Source organism: Mesoplodon densirostris, chromosome 10 (genome assembly GCF_025265405.1).
Source record: "Mesoplodon densirostris isolate mMesDen1 chromosome 10, mMesDen1 primary haplotype, whole genome shotgun sequence".
In the NCBI taxonomy this organism is placed as follows: domain Eukaryota; kingdom Metazoa; phylum Chordata; class Mammalia; order Artiodactyla; family Ziphiidae; genus Mesoplodon; species Mesoplodon densirostris.
In genome coordinates, this window is record NC_082670.1 from 21693582 (window position 1) to 21711761 (window position 18180).

Sequence of the window (18180 nt, forward strand, 5' to 3'; positions counted from 1 at the left end):
CCCTCTTATTGACTTTGCCTACAAAGATTTGAACAAATGCTTAATATAGTTTCTGACAGCTCAAGGTCTGATGATCCTAGCTTCTCTTAGATTCCCTGCCCCACTATTTCTTTTTTCTTTCTTTTCTTTTTCATTTGTTTTATTTTGTTTCGGAGAATCATCTTCACTGTTTTTGCTCATTAACATGAATTTTACAGTGCTTTACCAAAAATACAGTGCTGTTTTGTGGCATAACATTGAATTTTTAGCTTATTTTGGAGTTTATGAACATTTTAGCATATTGAGTCATCACAAAACAAACATAGTATAGTGTATATCTATCTCTTAATTTGAGTGAATCTTGTTTTGTATCCTCCAATCGCATTTCATAGTTTTATTCTCATACAGATCTGGAATATATTTTCCTGGACTTAGAATCCTTAGAAAGTGTTGTTCTGTTGTAAATGATTTCTGGGTTTTCTGTTTCAATTCCAGAAAGGCCATGAATTTTTATGTGGTGCTCATGTGGCAAGCAACGCTCTTAAGCTCTGTAAGGTCTAATTGTTTGTTTATAGATTTTCATGAATTTTTACAATGACATTATTTTCAGACAAAAAAGATAACATCTTTTCTTGTTGCATCCTTACCCTTCTTACTTGTACTTGTCTCATGGTATTGGCCAGACCCTTGGTGCCATGTTGAATAGGAGTAGTACCACCAAACTTCTGTCTTTCTTTTGACTCTTTGGGAATCATTCTAAAATTACACTTAAATGTTGTGCTCACTGTAGCTACTCCTTATGAAGTAAGTAGCTACTCCTTATCCTTCTAGTTTGTTAAAAATGTTTATAAAGCTGGAGTGTCATATTCTAACAAATATTTTCCCAGTATCTATGCAAATGATAACAGTTTTTCTCTATTAATTTCTTACAATGGCAGATTTGCTGTTAAACTTTTCCTCCATTCTTGGAATAAACCCTATATGATATACTATTATTTTTTTTAAATAATATGGTCTCTTGGTTTCCATTTGCTTGCATTTCAAATACAGCTTTTTTTTAAAAAAATGAATTTCATGAGTAAAATGAGACTATAATTTTCTCTCGGCTCTCTCTTCCTTTCTCCCTTTGTTTTAGTTCTGTGTTGTTCTTGTCCAGTTTAGGTAAGTGTACACAGTTGCAAAAGAAAAAAAAAGGAGAGCTATTTTTCTATTGAAATGGCTTCTGTAAAATAGGGATTATCAATTACTTAAATTCATTAATACCTGTAAAACCCAGTTGTGCTTGGTATCATTTAGATTGAAGAGTACAGGAGATTTTTTTTTAACTGCCTGTCATATTTCCCTAATCATAACTTGTTTATTCAACCCATTAATTTTTTTCTTGAAAATTATCCTTTTCTGTTAAGTTTAATTTTTTATAAAAGTTCTTCATAGCATTCTTGTGGTTCTTTATATCTCTTTTTTGGTAGCTACTTTCCCTTTTCTATTCCTATGATTTATTCACACACACTCTCTTCTTTTTTCCTCATTAGTTTTTCTAGATGTTTGTCTATTGTTATAAGGTTTTTCAAAGAACAAGCTTGTGGTTTATGATTATCTCCATTTTTTTCTTTAATTTTTTTTTAAATTTCAGGTCAGGGTTGACATATTTAAAATAATATGTCAATGTGAAAATCCATGAGAATCTATAAACAATGAGATCTAATAAGAGCTCAAGAGGGTTGGTAAATATGTGCACCACATAAAAATTCATGACCTTTCTGTATATTAGCAATGACCTATCTGGAATTGAAATAGAACATCATTCACAACAGTACAACACATTCTAAGAATTCTAAGGCTGATTCTTTCTACTTTATTTGATTTATTTTCCTGTTCTTTTTTTAGCTTTTTTTGTTGAACACCTAGTTTGCCTATCTTTAGTGTTTCTTGTTCCTTAATATATGCATATAATATTATATATCTCCCTTTTAGTACAGCTTCAGATACATCCAACAAATTTTATATGTATTATTCTCATTCATATTTATCTCATAATATTACATAATTTCCCTTACGATATTCTAATCCATGATATTTAGAAGTTCACTTTTAGTTTCCAAGTATATGGGAAGATTGTTTTATTTTTACTATCTTAAAACAAATATTTTCTATTGCTCTTTAATTAGCTGATAAAAGAGTGCCGTATATATGAAACTGTTTTTTTTGTATCCATTGTGACTTTTTCTAAACTCGGTGTTGAATTTTTGAAATTATTAAATGTGTGCTTTTAAAAATTGGACAATCTCTTTGTGTTAAGTGCAGGAATCACAGATAGATCAAGTTTGTTCATTGTGTTTTCCAAATCTTCTATAACCATACATGTTTTTCTTTGCTTGTTATGTGAATTTATAAGAGTAGTATATGAAAGCTTGCCCTACAGCTGTAAACTTGAAGTTCTCGTGCTAATTCTGCCAGTTGTTGCTTATATAGTTAGTGGTTTTGTGGTCAGGTGCATATAAGTTCCTGAATGTTACATCTTATCAGTGGATTTTTATTTTATCATTATGGAATATAGCTCTTTTTTATTTCTAGTTCTATTTTATTATTATTTTTTTAACTTAGCCTGGTTTTGATTGTCCCTTGTTCGTTGATTGTATTATTACATTTTTCTTTCTTCAAACTTCCAGTAAATAGTTATTTTATAGTCTCTGATAATTTCAATATCTGAAATTCACTGCCCGAGGGAAAGAGAGGGAATCTAAGGCTCTTCTTTGTTTGGATGCCTGACCCTCCATAGTGTCTGTTTTCCTCTTCGATTTGATAACATTTATTATAAGCTTATATTTGGACATTCCAAGTTCCTGGTAGAATGTCTGGCACGTAACAGATGCTAAATAATTACTGAATAAATAAATCACAATCAATCTGTGTACAGTATATCTAGAGAACTTGGGTTCACGATGCTTCCTTCCTGAAGGGGTTTATGTTTGCCTTCACAAGTCACTAGGAGGCGCTATGAACCTAGGTTACTAATTTCAGGAAGCTTTCACTGAAACACGGCGGGTTGGGGGTGGGGGGCGGAATTTTGGGTAGCCTGAGGAATGTTAGGAAAAAAAGTCAAATTCAGGGAGGACACCTCTCTGCAGAAAGGAAAGATGGTACTGAAAGAACTAAGAAGCCGGTTTCAGACAAAGATGATGATGATGGTAATAATAATAATAAATTTAAAATAAATGTGTTAAACACCGGATTCTTAATTTTTAGTAAGTTTTTGGGTTTTTTGTTTGTTTTATCATTTCACTAGTTAGGCTGAAGAACTATTTCTGACCCTCCTTTGTGGCTAAACTGGATGTGATTTGCTCCTTTCCAATTCGAAGGTTTATAGCCGAAATTCTTTTCTTTCTTATCTCCCTTCAAGTGATGTAATTTTATTTCTCTGCCCTTTGTTTTTACGCTGTATTTCTGCATTTTCTGTACAGTGGGAAACACTGTACTCGGAATTGTCTGGATAACCGCTTATTTTTTCTCAGTTCTTCCTTTCCCTCTCACTGGATTCAAATGTAAAGATACAGCTTTTCCAGGAGCTGTAAATGGGTCTTGCAAATCGGAGACTAACCGTGCCACGAGCTTTGCCTCCTTGGTATCTCAAAACACTGGAGAGAGTTACTTCTAGTTTTTAAAATTAACAAACTAATCTGAGTTGTTATAAATGAATCAGAACTCATTATAAAATAGGTTAACTAGATTAAAGAAGGTGGCCTGATTGCTGGAAAACTGTCTCAGGATATGACCAGTGAGACAGTATATCTGGAATGATTTATTTGCAGGCAGACCTCAAGACGAACGAATCAGCAATTGCATAACTAAGTCTTCATTTGCGTAACGTTGCCTACAAATAAGCAGGATCCGGTGGGACGTACACCAGTTTTCTTTTCTTTCAGAAGACATCGACGGTACAATGCCTGGACTAGTGAAGTCCCTGGCCCCGAAGAAGGGCTCCAAGAAGGCGGTGACCAAGGCCCAGGAAAGAGATGGGAAGAAGCGCAAGTGTAGCCGTAAGGAGAGCTACTCCGTGTACGTGTACAAGGTGCTGAATCAGGGCCATCCGGACCCCGGCATCTGGTGCAAGGCCATGGGCATCATGAACTTGTTCGTCAATGACATCTGGGAGCGCATCGCGGGAGAAGCGTCACGCCTGGCGCATTACAACAAGCACTCGACCATCACTTCCGGAGAAATCCAGATGGCCGTACGCCTGCTGCTGCCCGGGGAGCTGGCCAAGCACGCTGTGTCCGGGGGCACCAAGGCTGTCACCAAGTATACCAGCTCCAAGTATGTTTATATCCACTTTTCAGAGCCATTTCACGTTTTCACAATCAGAGCTGCGCACTAGCTTGTGCGGTTTCGTGAACTCTGGGAATTAAATTAGTGTCAAGGGTAACGCTTAGCAAACAAAGTACTTAAAAAGTAAGCGATCCTCGGGCGGCAAATCTACTGTTCCGCGTATGAGGGTTCCCAACGGCTAAAGCGAACGTGCACTGAAACCACTTAGTGCTAACCCCAGTCCTTGGAGCTCTAGGTCACCTTTATAAAATTTGTACAGGGTGCTCTCTGGGCTGGAATCGGTGCTTTGTGAAGCTCTGGTCTTGGTTTTATGTAAAGCGTCAGGCTGTAACGTCCAAGAGACCACAGTTATGTTTGAAAGTCCCACCGTCTAAAACCGGAACTTTCTTAGTATGACTTTGAGGGTCTTCCGCCTAGGTTCCTTTGTGTGGATCTAATTCCCTTTCCTCACACTCCCTCACCCCCAGCCCTTTGCCTAGGGCTTTCAAGTCTTGGCTGAACATTTTATCTAAGATTCTTTACAAGCATATTATGTTGGGTGGCTGCAGCTCTCCAGTAAGGGGAAAATAGTTACTAACTTTTTATTTTGTTTTATCTCTTTCCTGGTCATTAGATTTTTGTTTGGAGAATGCAGTCTTCTCCCCACTCTCCTGACTCGTTTTACAAACTAGACCTGCAAAATTCACAGAATTCTGTATTCAGCCGCCTGTCTTCTCACTAGAGTAGCCACATAATATAAAGATTGGCTCTGTCGCCTCCAATCTGTCCTTTTCTGTCCCCCGTGAGCTCCCTTCTGAGCCCATCGCCCTATCCTGCCTCCATATCTCCTCCCTCTGCTTGGTTCAGAAACTGTGGAGGGATCCTGGCAAGGAAGAAGAGAGGGACCCAGGGTCGGCTCAGAACGCAGAGAGGAACAACTGTAGAAGTAGAGATGCTTTTTAATGTTGTGAGCTGAACACTGAGGTTTGGAAGCTTACGGTTTGTGATCGCATAGTGCCCAAGAGATTAAACCCCGGGAAATAAAGAGCAGGGCTCTTCCCTCATTTCTCCGGAAACTGCAAGGTAGAGGTGTCCTTCAGGAAGTCAGGTGAAAAAGGTTCAGTTGAGGGCACTTCACCCATAAATGGAAATACCAAATCCACCCAAGCATTGCTATCAGTGTCCTTGAGAAACACTCCTAGCCAGCCTCCAGGGCCAGTCTATCTGGTCTCCATTTTATTGTCTCAAAAAGGTAAATAATAAAATAAGCACAAAGATACAAACAAGTCTTTATTTTCAGGTTACTGAATTACAATTGCATTTCGACTGTTTCTGCTCACCTTGACTTTAGTCTGAGGTAGTACTGAAACTCCTCTGTTCATAGGGTATTTAGTTTCCATTCCAGAGTCACCATGGGGGCTTTTTGTTTTTTACCTGCTCACAGCCTTTGGATGATCATCCATCTCACAAAAATCAAAAACCTGTGCTATGGCCCCAAGCCCTGAAAAGTCTGGCCCTCACCTGACTCTCCAACCCAACCTCAGAGGATTCTTTTTCTCCCTTTTGTTTTGTGTTTCTTCATTGTTTTTTGGTTTGTTTTTTTTTCTAGGCCTTTGCTGTTTTTCTCTGTCTGAAATGCCCCTGATTCCACATCCATCCCCAGCACACACACAGTTTATTGATCAACAACTTCAATTTCAGCTTAATCATTATTATATCCTTGGGGAAGCTGGCCTCCATCGTTAAAGGCTCTCACAGTCACAAACAACTGGATGTATACCCAGACCCCCAAATTATTCATTACTAAAGGGACATGGGACACTTAGGATTGATGTGGTTGAATCAGAACCCCATTCCTGAGGCTAAGAGAGGGACTCTGCCTTCCCTGGAGCACAAGGCAGGGAGGAAAGGGACACCTCAACAAAATTGAGGCTATATTAGAAAGGAAGAGAACAAATGACTTTTGGCAAGGCACTTGCACTGCCTGATGTAAGGGCCTTCTTAGGCAGACAGAGGAGCATCCACCAAGTTCATTCATATTCAAGTGCCAAGCACTAAATTATGTACTGAGGACATAAAGCACTTGAGTGTGCATCAGAATCACCCAGAGGGCTTCTTAAAGGACAGATTGCTGGTCCCATTCCCAAGTTTCTGTTTCATTAGCTCTGGGGGAGATCTGAGAACTCGGATTACTAAAAAGTGCCCAGCAGATACAGTGCTGCTTATTTGGTAGGAGGCTTTGAGAACGTCTAATATATGGTGAAGAACAAGCTACCAAAGCCCCTGCCCACATCAGCTTCCTGGTGGCAAAGATAAGTGTATGATAGAAGAAGGTGAAGGGTGTGGATGTCAAATAATGAAGTTTAAATTTATTTTGCAGATGACAAAAATTTATAGAAAGCTTCTGAGCAGGGACTGACATAATTGGCTCCATTGTTAGGAAGATGTCTCTAATGGCAGTAGAGAAGCGATTCCATTCAGTATTTTGTCAAATATTGATTGGATTTCCTCTGTGAGAGGCCTTAGTTACAGCGGTGAGACAGACAGGCTGATCTTCTGGGGCTGATATCCAAGTGGGAGGAGAGAGATAATCAACACGTTGATAACTCAGCAAGATATTTCAAATAGAAGTTCTGAGGCCTGTGAAACTATTTGAAATAAAACCAGGTGCTGTGATAGTAATTACGTGATGCTTTAGATAAGGGAACCCACAACCCAGGGAATAAAAGTTCCAGGCCAAGGCAGGGAGGAGTTTGTGCTCAAGGAATATAAGGTCTGTATGCTAGGAGATTAGTAAGGTAAAGGGGTAAAAAATGAGGCTGGGGATCAAACAGGTACCTGAACATGTTGGACCTTATAGGCCAAAGGAAGGCACCCAGATTCTTATTGTGTCATGGGAAACTCTTAGAATTTTTAATAACTCTAGCCACTATGGGGAGAATGAATTTTATGGGATCAAAAGTAGAAAGAAGCAGGGAATAAAATTGAAAGCTTATTGCAATAATTCTGGTGAAATTATTAGAATTAGATTTAGGAGGAGAAAGTCAAAAGGATTTATTGAAGAGTTAGGCTTTATGGGTGAAGAATCAAGTAGCTAACATTTGTTGAGCCCTTTATATGTTTAGGAAACTGTGCCAATCTCTTTAGAAACGTTAACTCACTTCCTCTGCTTAACATGCACATTATCTAGATGCAACTTTTCTCTCCTTTTAATTGAGCAAAGTGTGGGGCTGGTGTTAGACCCAAGGCAGTGTGGCTCCAGAGGTTCTGTGTTTATCTACTGCCCTGCAGTGCTAATAAAGTTCTTGGATAATCAAGAATTCTAGGAGAGGATGAGTTTTCTGAGACTGGAACATGACAATTTTTAAATGCCCTTAGCACTCCATTGTAGATGTCAAGTGAGTAGTTGTATATGCGAGTCTGGAATTCAAAGGCAAATGGGGACTGGACATAGAAATTTTTGAAAATTTGGAAATAGATATTTTAATGTTGTCAGCATGGCATGAGATTGGAGATTACCCATGGAGGAAGAATAAAGAAGTGAGTTTATCCTGGAGGCATTCCAAAGTTTAGAGAAAAAGAGACAGCAAAAGATTCTAAAGAGTGACAAGTGAGTTTGGGAGAAAATCAGGAGAGCGGAGTCAAAAAAGTCAAGAAAATAATGTATTTCACCAAGGAGGACATGACCAAGTTGGTGTGATGTCTAGAAGGCTAAGAACAAACATGAGCTTTAGATACAGTTAATAGAGATCCCTGTGAACTCGGGTTATGGGACTGAAGGGCGGCCCAGACATCATCTGGGACAACTTCAGGACTCCATTATTACTTCTTTCCTAGGAACAGCTCCACTCAGGGCTGAGCGCCATGTGTGGCCATTATGTTTTTACCCTCTGTCTTGGGTCATCATATTTGATCTATGCAGGCATCTGCCCAGCTGGATCAATCAGATTTGTTTTCCTAGAAATTAGGAAAAGGAACTGAAGAAAAAGACAGGACCGAGTGTTCAGTAATTGCTTAAGTGCGGTCAGCAAACTTAACTTTCAAGAGAATTTTTTTTGTTTAAATAATCTGGAATTGTTTTTTTTTTTTTATGTTTACATCCAAAAGAACTTCCATTAATGCACTTGCAAGTTCTTAAGAATATATGTAAACTATATTTGTCAAACATATGCATAAACACATAATCCTATGTTTTCACTCAGTCCTCACGAAAATACGAATTTTCGCCTACAGTACAGATAAGGGAACAGTGGTTAGTAATTTACCACAGACCACAAAGAAAGAAAATGGTAATTAAAGACTTCAAGTGTATGTCTTCATGGTTCAAAATGCCACTTTCTTTTTCTCTGGGCCTCTGAGAAATGTCATGAGAAATAAGAATGCTAATACTAGCACTAATAATAGCCCAAACATGGAGCATTAACCATGTGCCATGCACTGGCCAAAATGCTTAACAAATATTTAATGTTATTCACCCCCAAACATGTAAGATAGGAACTACTGTTATCTCCATTTATGAGGAAACAGAGGCATAGAGCGGTTGGTTAAGACACAGAGACAAAGAATAATCATCTCTCTGTACAAGCTTTCCAGCTCCTTTTTATCTCTGAAAAAGGGTATTGGGAATGTTTCTTGTAAACTTAATAAATGATTTATTCAATGACATAGACCCTGTTGAATATATTTTCCAAGACTAGCAATGGAAGACAAGTTCAAAAGGCCTTAAGAAGAAATTTATGGACTTCCTCCTTAATCAGGCTAAAAAATAAACACCCCACTGTTTTTATTTACTTTTAAATCTCATGAGATACAGTCATTTTGGGCCTTCAGGCCTTTGAGAATCAAAATTTTTCCAAATGGACTATCTTGCATTCTGAGTTATGAAGTGTTAAGACCTGATCTAACTTCTCGAGAATATATAGGTCTACTGCACATAGTGAATAAATGGTGACAAATTCACTCTTGTTCAATGTGTTCTTTATGCATTTTGTCTGTCCTTTCCTCTCTAACCTTAAATTTTGGATCTTTACACCTCAGACTCTAAAATCCTAGACTCCAAGCTGTTGACCGGAATCCATGGAGCTCTGGGAATTCCTTTTATGAGCCCATGAAATATCCATCTATGTCCAATATGTGTACTTTTTACCAGTTTCTCAAAGGAGCTTCTGATCCACATGTTGTTAAGAACTCTCTCCTCGGGGAAACAGTACTCTGAAATATCCAGATTACAACGGCTTAAGACATATGGATAGCCCACCCACCCGTCTCTAACATGTAATGAGTCCCTATTCTGTGTTCTGTCTAGCATGGAACACAGTGGAAGAGATGTCAAGGAGAGAGGCTCACTTGGCATTAGCTTTCCTTAAAAGAGCTTTCTGGCCAATGGAAGGACAGTCATACTGGTAAATAAGTTGAGAAAACCGTATTTGGTATGATAAAGTTAAGTTGCTGTAACAGAGACTCAAAAATAAGTTAGCTTAAAGACAGTCTTGTTCATGGAACAGATACACTATGATTAGTCCAGCTCTGTGGGGTAGCTCTGCCCCTCCTGATCAATCAGGAACTCTTGTTCCTTACAAGTCATTGTTCTGCCACCCCTAGAGCCTGATGGTCTCTGCTGGGTCAAACAATATCAGCACCTTCATAGCTCGCAGGAGGAGGAAAGGTTTTAAAGCCTGGGAGTGTCTTCTGCTTACACTCCCAAAAGAGCACTTAGTCACATACTCCCCTCTGCTCCCAGACAAGCCAGGAATGTTATCTCACACTAGGGAGCCACCTGTCCAGCTATACGTTATTATAATACAGTGAACCACTTTCGCTGGAAAGAAATACCAGTTGTATCACAATAAACCAAGATTTTTTCACAGAATAAAGCCCATTCTGAGGACACCAAAGAATACAGTGGCATGCTGACAATCCTGAGAGACTGTAGAAAGTTTACAGTAGGTAAGAAAAAGAAATGGGTAACCCACTTGAGAACTGCTTATTTTGCCTCATTTCCTGATGTGTAGAGAACAAGGTGGGATTTGACTCAGGAAGACCTGGATTTGAAAGGCCCAGTCCAGCACTCTTTGTCAGGATATGTGTTATGCAACTCTCATCTATAATTTAAGGTAAATCTGCTTGTAATCAAGTCTAAGAATATTCAAGATAAAGAATCAACATAATAAGTTGGTAAACATAAACCTGTATATTTATATCAAGCATTTATATCAACCTTAATAAAAGCTTCTTTTGGATTGAGAAACCAGTAGCTTTGGACATGCGAAGACGGCTCAGAGAAGCAGAGACAAGTTGTCCTGTCTCCATTCCACTTTTAAACAAGAGGAAACCCCAAGTACTTTTATTTTACTTAAGTATAGTTGATTCACAATGTTAATTTCCAAGTACTCTTATTGTTTCTCTGGTAGAACTTGACTGCCTTCGACATATTTTATGTTGATTGATCATCCCCCTTTCTCCTCCACCATTTATCATTTGTTGTCCAAGAAGGCAGACTGTTTTAATGTCTTCAGCCCACAGAAGTGTCTACGTTCCATTTTCCATTTTCCTAGCGTCAGGGTTTACCTCTTATCTTTTCTGTGATGTTCTCCACCTTTTTTCACTGACAGTTGCACAAAATGTCACCTGCAGTTTACCGTCCTGTTGGTCTCTTAGCTATAAGCACACTAAATATATTGAATATACAGTCCAACCTGAGGTTATGGACCAGCTTTAGCGACCTGCGACTAATCTGAAACATACCAAAAACGAATCAGATAAAATCAACTTAAATTTACAGATTGTAAACAGTACTGACCCAAACATCTTAAGAAAACATTAGAACAGAAAGCTCAAAACTCTTTTGAGTGAAAGAATAGGTGGCCCTAAAAAGGGCCTTTGGTTTTAGGAGGCTCAGGGAGACTGCCAACAGGAGTTCAGCCACCAAAGCCGTAAAGAGTGCGGCCCTGCCGCTTGAGCGCGTAGACCACGTCCATAGCGGTGACAGTCTTGCGCTTGGCGTGCTCGGTGTAGGTGACAGCGTCCCGGATCACGTTCTCCAGAAACACTTTCAATACCCCACGGGTCTCCTCGTAGATAAGGCCAGAGATACGCTTGACGCCACCACGTCTGGCTAACCGACGGATGGCCGGCTTAGTGATGCCCTGGATGTTATCTCGAAGAACTTTGCGGTGGCGCTTGGCGCCACCCTTCCCCAGCCCCTTTCCACCTTTACCACGCCCAGACATTCCGAAAATACAGCTATCACACCCGCAGCGAAGTGATCTCCACAGCGCCACTTAGGAATTTTATAGTAATGTGACGGACCTGTTTGAAAACTGCAAGAGCAGGGGCGGTAACAACATTCAGTTCCCACCCTTCGCTTATTTGTCCCTTGCTCAGAACTGTGGCAACTATGAGGGGCGCCTGAAGCGACAGTGGATCCTGGAGATGGGATTTAATAAATGCTCCTATAAATGGATACGTGTGTTTGTGCATCTGTACAATACGGGCAGCCGTTAAGTGGGGCAACAGATCATACACTTTCCACAAAGAAGCCTGATACTGTTCTTCAGTCTTTCCAAAATATGAAATAATCAGTTAGTACACGCTGTTGTCTCTTATAAAATGCTTTAAGTAAATCATATCTTTATTGTTTAAGCTTCCATTAGTTTTGTCCATTTATGTTTGGTTAACTAAGCAGAGTCTTTGGTATGCAGGCTGGATGACCCCACAGAGGGAACTAAAAATATAAGAAGGTTACACGTTTAAGAGGTCAAGTCAGGTTAAAAATCACTGAGCGCTACATTGGAGATTTATAAATATGTATATCCCAAAGTGATAAAAACCTTGTTCTGCTGTAAGTCTAAGATTTATGGTTTGATTATATATTTAATTGTGGACAGTTTGTATCTGGCATTGTATCTGTCACCGCATTCTACTTCTGCAACCAGGTGGCATTACAGTGTCCAGTCAAGCTCTGGAGACAGCCTTCTCTACATACTAGCTTGTGACCTTGGGCAGCTTATACTCAGTTTTTTTCCTTTTATCGATAAATGTATAAGAAAGTGTAAATTATAGAGCACTTGAATTTAAAAGAGATAATCCAAGTTGCTTAAAATAATATCTGCAAATAAGTAATCACTCAGCATTATTTATTATGACATATTATAGTATCATGTCTGCTCCTAACTCCTCCACTCAAGATTCACTCCTCTAAAGTGAAAGTCTAAGTGATTATCTAATTTACGAAAACTTTCTTTTTGAGAACTCCTCAAAATAATAAATACCTAAAGATTTAATTTATGGTTAATTCCCTTGAGTTCCAGCTGACTTGGATAGCTTTGGCTCTTTCTCCATGGTCTGTGAAGAGGCTCAAGTTCATCAAAGGAGTTCCATGAGTTTACACTGCACAGAAACAAATTCCAGAATGGCGTTCTTAACCTGAGCTATATAGATGGATTCAGAGCACCTGGAAACTTGTATTGAGCAAAAACTCCCTCTTTGTCTTTACTTTATACTCCAAGTGAACCTTAGCATTTCCTCCACTTGTGAATGCAGGCAACAAACAGTGTGAGTGGCAGGACCTGTGCTATATTCATAACCATGTTGCAGTTGCAGCTGTCAATATCTCAATCTCTAATATTGTTTAAATATATTACACCTTCTAAACTGTGGTAATTCTTGGTCATATGGGTAATCTTGTTATTTAATGTATTAATAAAGAAGCACACATTAATACTTCACCAGTTTGGATTTTTGATAAATTTGATAATGGTATTTTAATACAACTGTTTCCCTTTGTAATCCTATGTATATTATCTTAAGCACTGAAAAGCATTATTCTGGGAAAGGACTCATAACGTTTATCAGAAATACAAAGAAGTCCATGGCTGCTTCAAAATAAACATATGTTAAAGACAAACAGTCTGAGGCCTGAAGAAGAAAATCAAAGCACTTTCTACCATCAATCTATTTCCTACTGAACATAACGCATGACTTATATTGTGTTTCCTATAAACCTATATCCCTGCTTAAATAAGAATGTAGTAATGAATATAAATGCTTTTCAATTTCCCTCTCTTAAGGGAATTCTATATAAGTATGTGTGGGAGTATTGTGCGTGTGTATATTCCTTAATTCTTTTACTTGGATACTTTGCCAAAGTTTATCTTCCAAAGCATGACAGAACCCTGAACCCAAGAGCTTGTGAACATTTTAATAACTGATCCTTCCTAATAAAGTCAATGTAAATAAATGAATCTTTAAAACCCCATAAAGCGATCCAACTCTATTTTATGCCTGTACCTGGACCTCCTCTGCCATCAGCTAGTGCAACACAAGCCCAACTACCAGGTCAAGAGGATCATTGATTATTGCTTTTGCTATTTTCCTACATAAATTTTGAATGCTTAAAGCCCCCAAATTAACTAACCCTCTAAATAGTCACAAAAAGCTATGATAAAATTTTCCAAACTAAATAATGACTTTTCTTATCAGATATTGCTGTTATTCCAAGCAGCCTTTACTACAGTTCTTGTACAGAAATCCTGAAAGAGCCTGTGTTATTTCTCCTCATATGAAACAGATTTTCCAGGTAAATGTCAATGAGAATCAAGCAGTTGTTGAAGGTATGAAAAGCCAAGAATGTATAGCATGTTACTTGAGAGCAAGCTATTGAAGGCACAAAGAGAAGAATTTATATTTTAAACGAAACTCAAAAAGTTGTCTCTCTGACCTGTGAATCTGTAGGAGTGTCGGGGGATTTTGAAAAAGGCTGAGACCAAAGCGACAAAAACTGGAAGAAGAAACTGTAAAGGTCTCAAAGCTTGAGCTGTCCCGGTTCATTGTAGAATATAATTGGTGTGGTTCCTCCACAGAAGATTTTTAATTTTTTGCTTTCCTGAATTGTAACAAACACAACTCCGAGACAGAGCTGAGACTAGGTTGCTGTCAAGCTGGAAGCCAGCTGGGAACCAATCAGCGCGCAGTGGCGCTGTGTGTATATATAACACACACATTCTCGGTCTCGGTACTCAATTCTGAGTCTTTAATTTTTTTACTGTTCGGCATCCACACCAACAACCATGTCTGAAACCGTACCTGCTGCGCCTCCTGTTACTTCTGCGGAAAAGACGCCTGTGAAGGAGAAGGCTCGCAAGTCTGCTGGTGCCGTGAAGCGCAAGACGTCCAGGCCCCCGGTATCCGAGCTCATCACCAAGGCTGTCGCAGCTTCCAAGGAGTGCAGCGGCGTGTCCCTGGCTGCGCTCAAAAAGGCGCTGGCAGCTGGCGGCTACGACGTGGAGAAGAACAACAGTCGGATCAAGCTGGGTCTCAAGAGCCTGGTGAGTAAGGGCACCCTGGTGCAGACCAAGGGCACTGGCGCCTCGGGCTCTTTCAAGCTCAACAAGAAGTCGGACACCGGGGAAGCCAAGCCCAAAGCCAAGAAAGCAAGCGCGACCAACCCCAAGAAGGCTACTGGGGCAAAGAAGCCCAAGAAGGCCACAGGCGCTGCCAGTCCGAAAAAAACCGCTAAGAAGACTCCGAAGGCAAAGAAACCATTAGCAGATACCGGGGCCAAGAAAGTGGTCAAGATCCCGAAAAAGGTAAAGACAGCCAAACCGAAGATGGGAAAGAGTCCAGCCAAGGCCAGAATTCATAAGCACAAGGTAGCCAGGCTTAAAGCGGTCAAGCCAAAAAAGGCGGCCCCCAAAAAGAAGTAAGAAAAAAAGATTTGAGTACCTTAAAGGCTCTTTTCAGAGCCACCCAATTAATCTTAAAGAACTTGTAACACCATTTTTGCCGGAGGCGGAGGTTGGGAGGAGCGGTTTTATTTCCTCGCTCGGAATGGATGTCCCAGTGCACAGGAATCTTTCACAGAAAAGGTGGTTGGCTCTGAAAAGAGCCTTTGGGTTTTTCAGAGGTTGACACTTCATCGGGAGAAACAAATCTACGCCCTCTCCCCTCGGATGCGGCGGGCAAGCTGGATGTCCTTGGGCATGATGGTGACGCGCTTGGCGTGGATGGCACACAGGTTGGTGTCCTCGAAGAGCCCCACCAGGTAGGCCTCGCACGCCTCCTGCAGCGCCATCACGGCCGAGCTCTGGAAACGCAGGTCGGTCTTGAAGTCCTGCGCGATCTCGCGCACCAGGCGCTGGAACGGCAGCTTGCGGATCAGCAGCTCCGTGGACTTCTGGTAGCGGCGGATCTCGCGCAGGGCCACCGTGCCGGGCCGGTAGCGGTGCGGCTTCTTCACGCCGCCCGTGGCCGGCGCGCTCTTGCGGGGCCCGCCTTGGTAGCCAGCTGCTTGCGCGGCGCCTTGCCGCCGGTGGACTTGCGAGCGGTCTGCTTAGTACGAGCCATGCCAGATTTCCGGAAAGCGCTAGCTGGTGGAAAAATGAGAGCCCGCCCCCCGCCCGCCCCCTACTGGTATATATAAAGAGTTCCGTTCTGATTGGACAAGGCATTTGTTCCTTACGGCTCGCAGTGAAGGTATTGGTAGCGAGGTTCACTCTCCGACATCAGCCTCCCTTTGAATGGCTGTTTTCAACCCTTTCTCACCTCTATCTTCCTTATGCTGTTTCTTTACAATGTTCTTTGGCTTTTCTCCGCAGAACTTAACACAAATTATTACAATGCTTAATCTTGTTTGCAGAATAAAAATTTTAAACTTTGGTACATGAAACTGGCTTTCTTTAGATCAACTTTTTGAAAAGGCGTGTTGGATGTGATTGGCCAAGAGATTTTTGTACCCTCATTCAAATGTTGTAAGGCTAATTTTACGTCAATTTCTTGATTTCTCTTTTTAAACTCTTAGAGATTTTTTTAAAATAACAAAATACTTTCCTTTTATTTCCCCTTTTATATTACAGTTAAGTCATGTTTTGGTAGATTATATTATCTATGAATTTCATTTCAGGATAGTAAAGGGGGTAGTTACAGTATTTGTTATAGAAAAAGAGTGTTGGGTCTGATAGAATTGAGAACCATCAGTTTAGGGGTCCAGAGATCGTATGAAAGCAGAACCGGAAAGAATCCTGAACACTTATTGTTATACCCAATCCAAGCCCCCTGAATACACCCTCCTCTACCTTCCCCATAAGACTTAATGTGGCTTGCCCTTAAGTCTTATGATGAGCCCTTGCACTGTATTCCAAGCTAACATGCACCAGTGTCAGTTTTCTGGCTTGGGGTAAGAGCTGTGGCCACAGGAGGAGAAAGAAATCCCTACTATTAAGATGCATTGTGTTTTAAAGATATATATGTTTCAGATTTTACAAAAACTAAAGAATTTACATCTATATAGCTTGTGATCTGATCATATGTCTGAGGGTTCTTTAGGGCCATATTAAAAAAGAGAGGGAGTGGGGAGAGGAAAGGAGAAAGAAATAAAACTTTTTGGAAACAATTATTATTATTTACTATTAAGGAATCTACTTGTATGACTACCATGAATCTCAGGCTGGGTTAACAGTGAAAAGTTCTGGAGGTAACTACACCCCACTCTGGACAGTCTGGTTATAACCACGGTCTTCTCTCTCTACTTCAAATGAAAGCCCAGCCGCATGAGTCCTCAGTCTCTGAAGTCCTCTTCATGGAAGATGGCAAAGCCAACTGTGTGAGAGGTTTTATCAGAGGAGAGGACGACTTTGTCCTCCCAGAAGACAAACCCTCTGCTTTATGAGGCAGATAGCAACCCAAACCAGACAAGTTGGGACCTGCGCAGGCCTCAGTTCTTGGAGATTTTCGGAATGCACTAAAACCATTAACTCTGAATTAATTTCATGCTTGCTATTATATTAACAAATGTTTACTTTTCACTAACTATAACATTCTCACATAAAAGCACCCCACTACGTTTCACAATTTCAACTGAGCTTCGTGTAAAATGGTGTTAAGAAAAACTCAAAACTTGTAAATGGTACACAAGTATGTCCCGTGAAGTCATGCTGAAGCCTTTGTTAAGCTCTGCCTAAAAAAATTCTAGCTCCAGGCTATGCAGAATTGTGTTCTTTTTTTTTTTTTTTTTTTTTTGGATTGGAAACAATTTATTAGGAAAAAATATGGAAGCTTTTTGATAACAATTTTGATAAATAAAAAAGTTGACAAATCAGAGTGTATAGAGAGAATATTGGTTATTTGGGAAATTGTTTCATAAGATGGATGGGCTCCACAAATTCTTCGATGTACTTGAAGAAAAGAGTGCTAAGTCAGTCTGGGCTGTTGTCACAAAGTACCATAAACGGGGCGGGGTGGGGGCTTGTAAACAACAAAAATGATTTCTCAGTCCTGGAGGCTGGAAGTCTGAGATCTAGGAGCGGGGATCATCGCCTTCTTGTAGGACTCTCTTCCGGGTTGCAGACTATCCACTTCTCATTGTGTCCGGCTGTTCAGCCACGTTCCGGACGGGCAGCGGCAGGTGAGTGGAGAGGAGTCGGCCCGGGTCTCCTCCCCCCTGAGGAGGGGCCGACCAGCACCGCGCACGAAGCGGCCCTGGCGGGAGGGAGACCAGGCGGGAGGGGGTCGGTGGGGAGCTTGACTCGCAGTCACTTCCGAGGGGACGCTGAGCTCCCGGAGCTGGGGGCTGACTGTCCTCAGCACTCCCACGAGGGGGTGGTCAGGAAGGAGGGACCCTGTCCCTGGGGCCCAGTATTTACAATTGATTAGGGCCCAGCTCAGTAGAGTTGAGACTGGCTATTAAAAACAAGTATGAATTACAGATCAACTTGTCCCATTAGGATGCAAAACAATTCCTTTCAACATGAGATTGTACTAAAGGAGTGGTTTAAATGATCTTGTAGGTCAATAACTAGATTTGCACCTGAATTTTCAACATTGACCAAGTATTACTCTACCATTATCTTTTTCTGAGGGTTAACAACTGAGGGCTTGTTGCATTGATCGACTTAGTTACAT

General features: G+C 40.5%; 4 protein-coding genes and 1 pseudogene across 4 annotated transcripts in view; 3 read left to right on the forward strand and 2 right to left on the reverse strand.

Moving 5' to 3' along the window:
- The window catches only part of LOC132497346 (uncharacterized), a 112753-nt gene extending 101240 nt beyond the window's left edge, over positions 1-11513 (reverse strand). The window contains exons 1-2 of the mRNA XM_060110476.1: positions 11210-11513; positions 4482-4499 (exon numbers count right to left, since the gene is read on the reverse strand). Coding sequence (XP_059966459.1) covers positions 4482-4499; positions 11210-11513 — 322 coding nt within the window. The remainder of the gene's footprint in view (positions 1-4481; positions 4500-11209) is intronic.
- Positions 1-18180, forward strand: part of LOC132497347 (uncharacterized) — an 89165-nt gene that overhangs the window by 57148 nt on the left and 13837 nt on the right. The gene's annotated exons all lie outside the window — the stretch shown is intronic.
- Positions 3920-4354, forward strand: LOC132497236 (histone H2B type 1-L-like). Its single transcript, XM_060110303.1, has one exon. The coding sequence runs from the start codon at positions 3920-3922 to the stop codon at positions 4352-4354; it is 435 nt and encodes a 144-aa protein (XP_059966286.1).
- Positions 14324-16096, forward strand: LOC132497355 (histone H1.4-like). Its single transcript, XM_060110488.1, has one exon. The coding sequence runs from the start codon at positions 14352-14354 to the stop codon at positions 14985-14987; it is 636 nt and encodes a 211-aa protein (XP_059966471.1). The 5' UTR covers positions 14324-14351; the 3' UTR covers positions 14988-16096.
- Positions 15215-15627, reverse strand: LOC132497359 (histone H3.1-like; annotated as a pseudogene).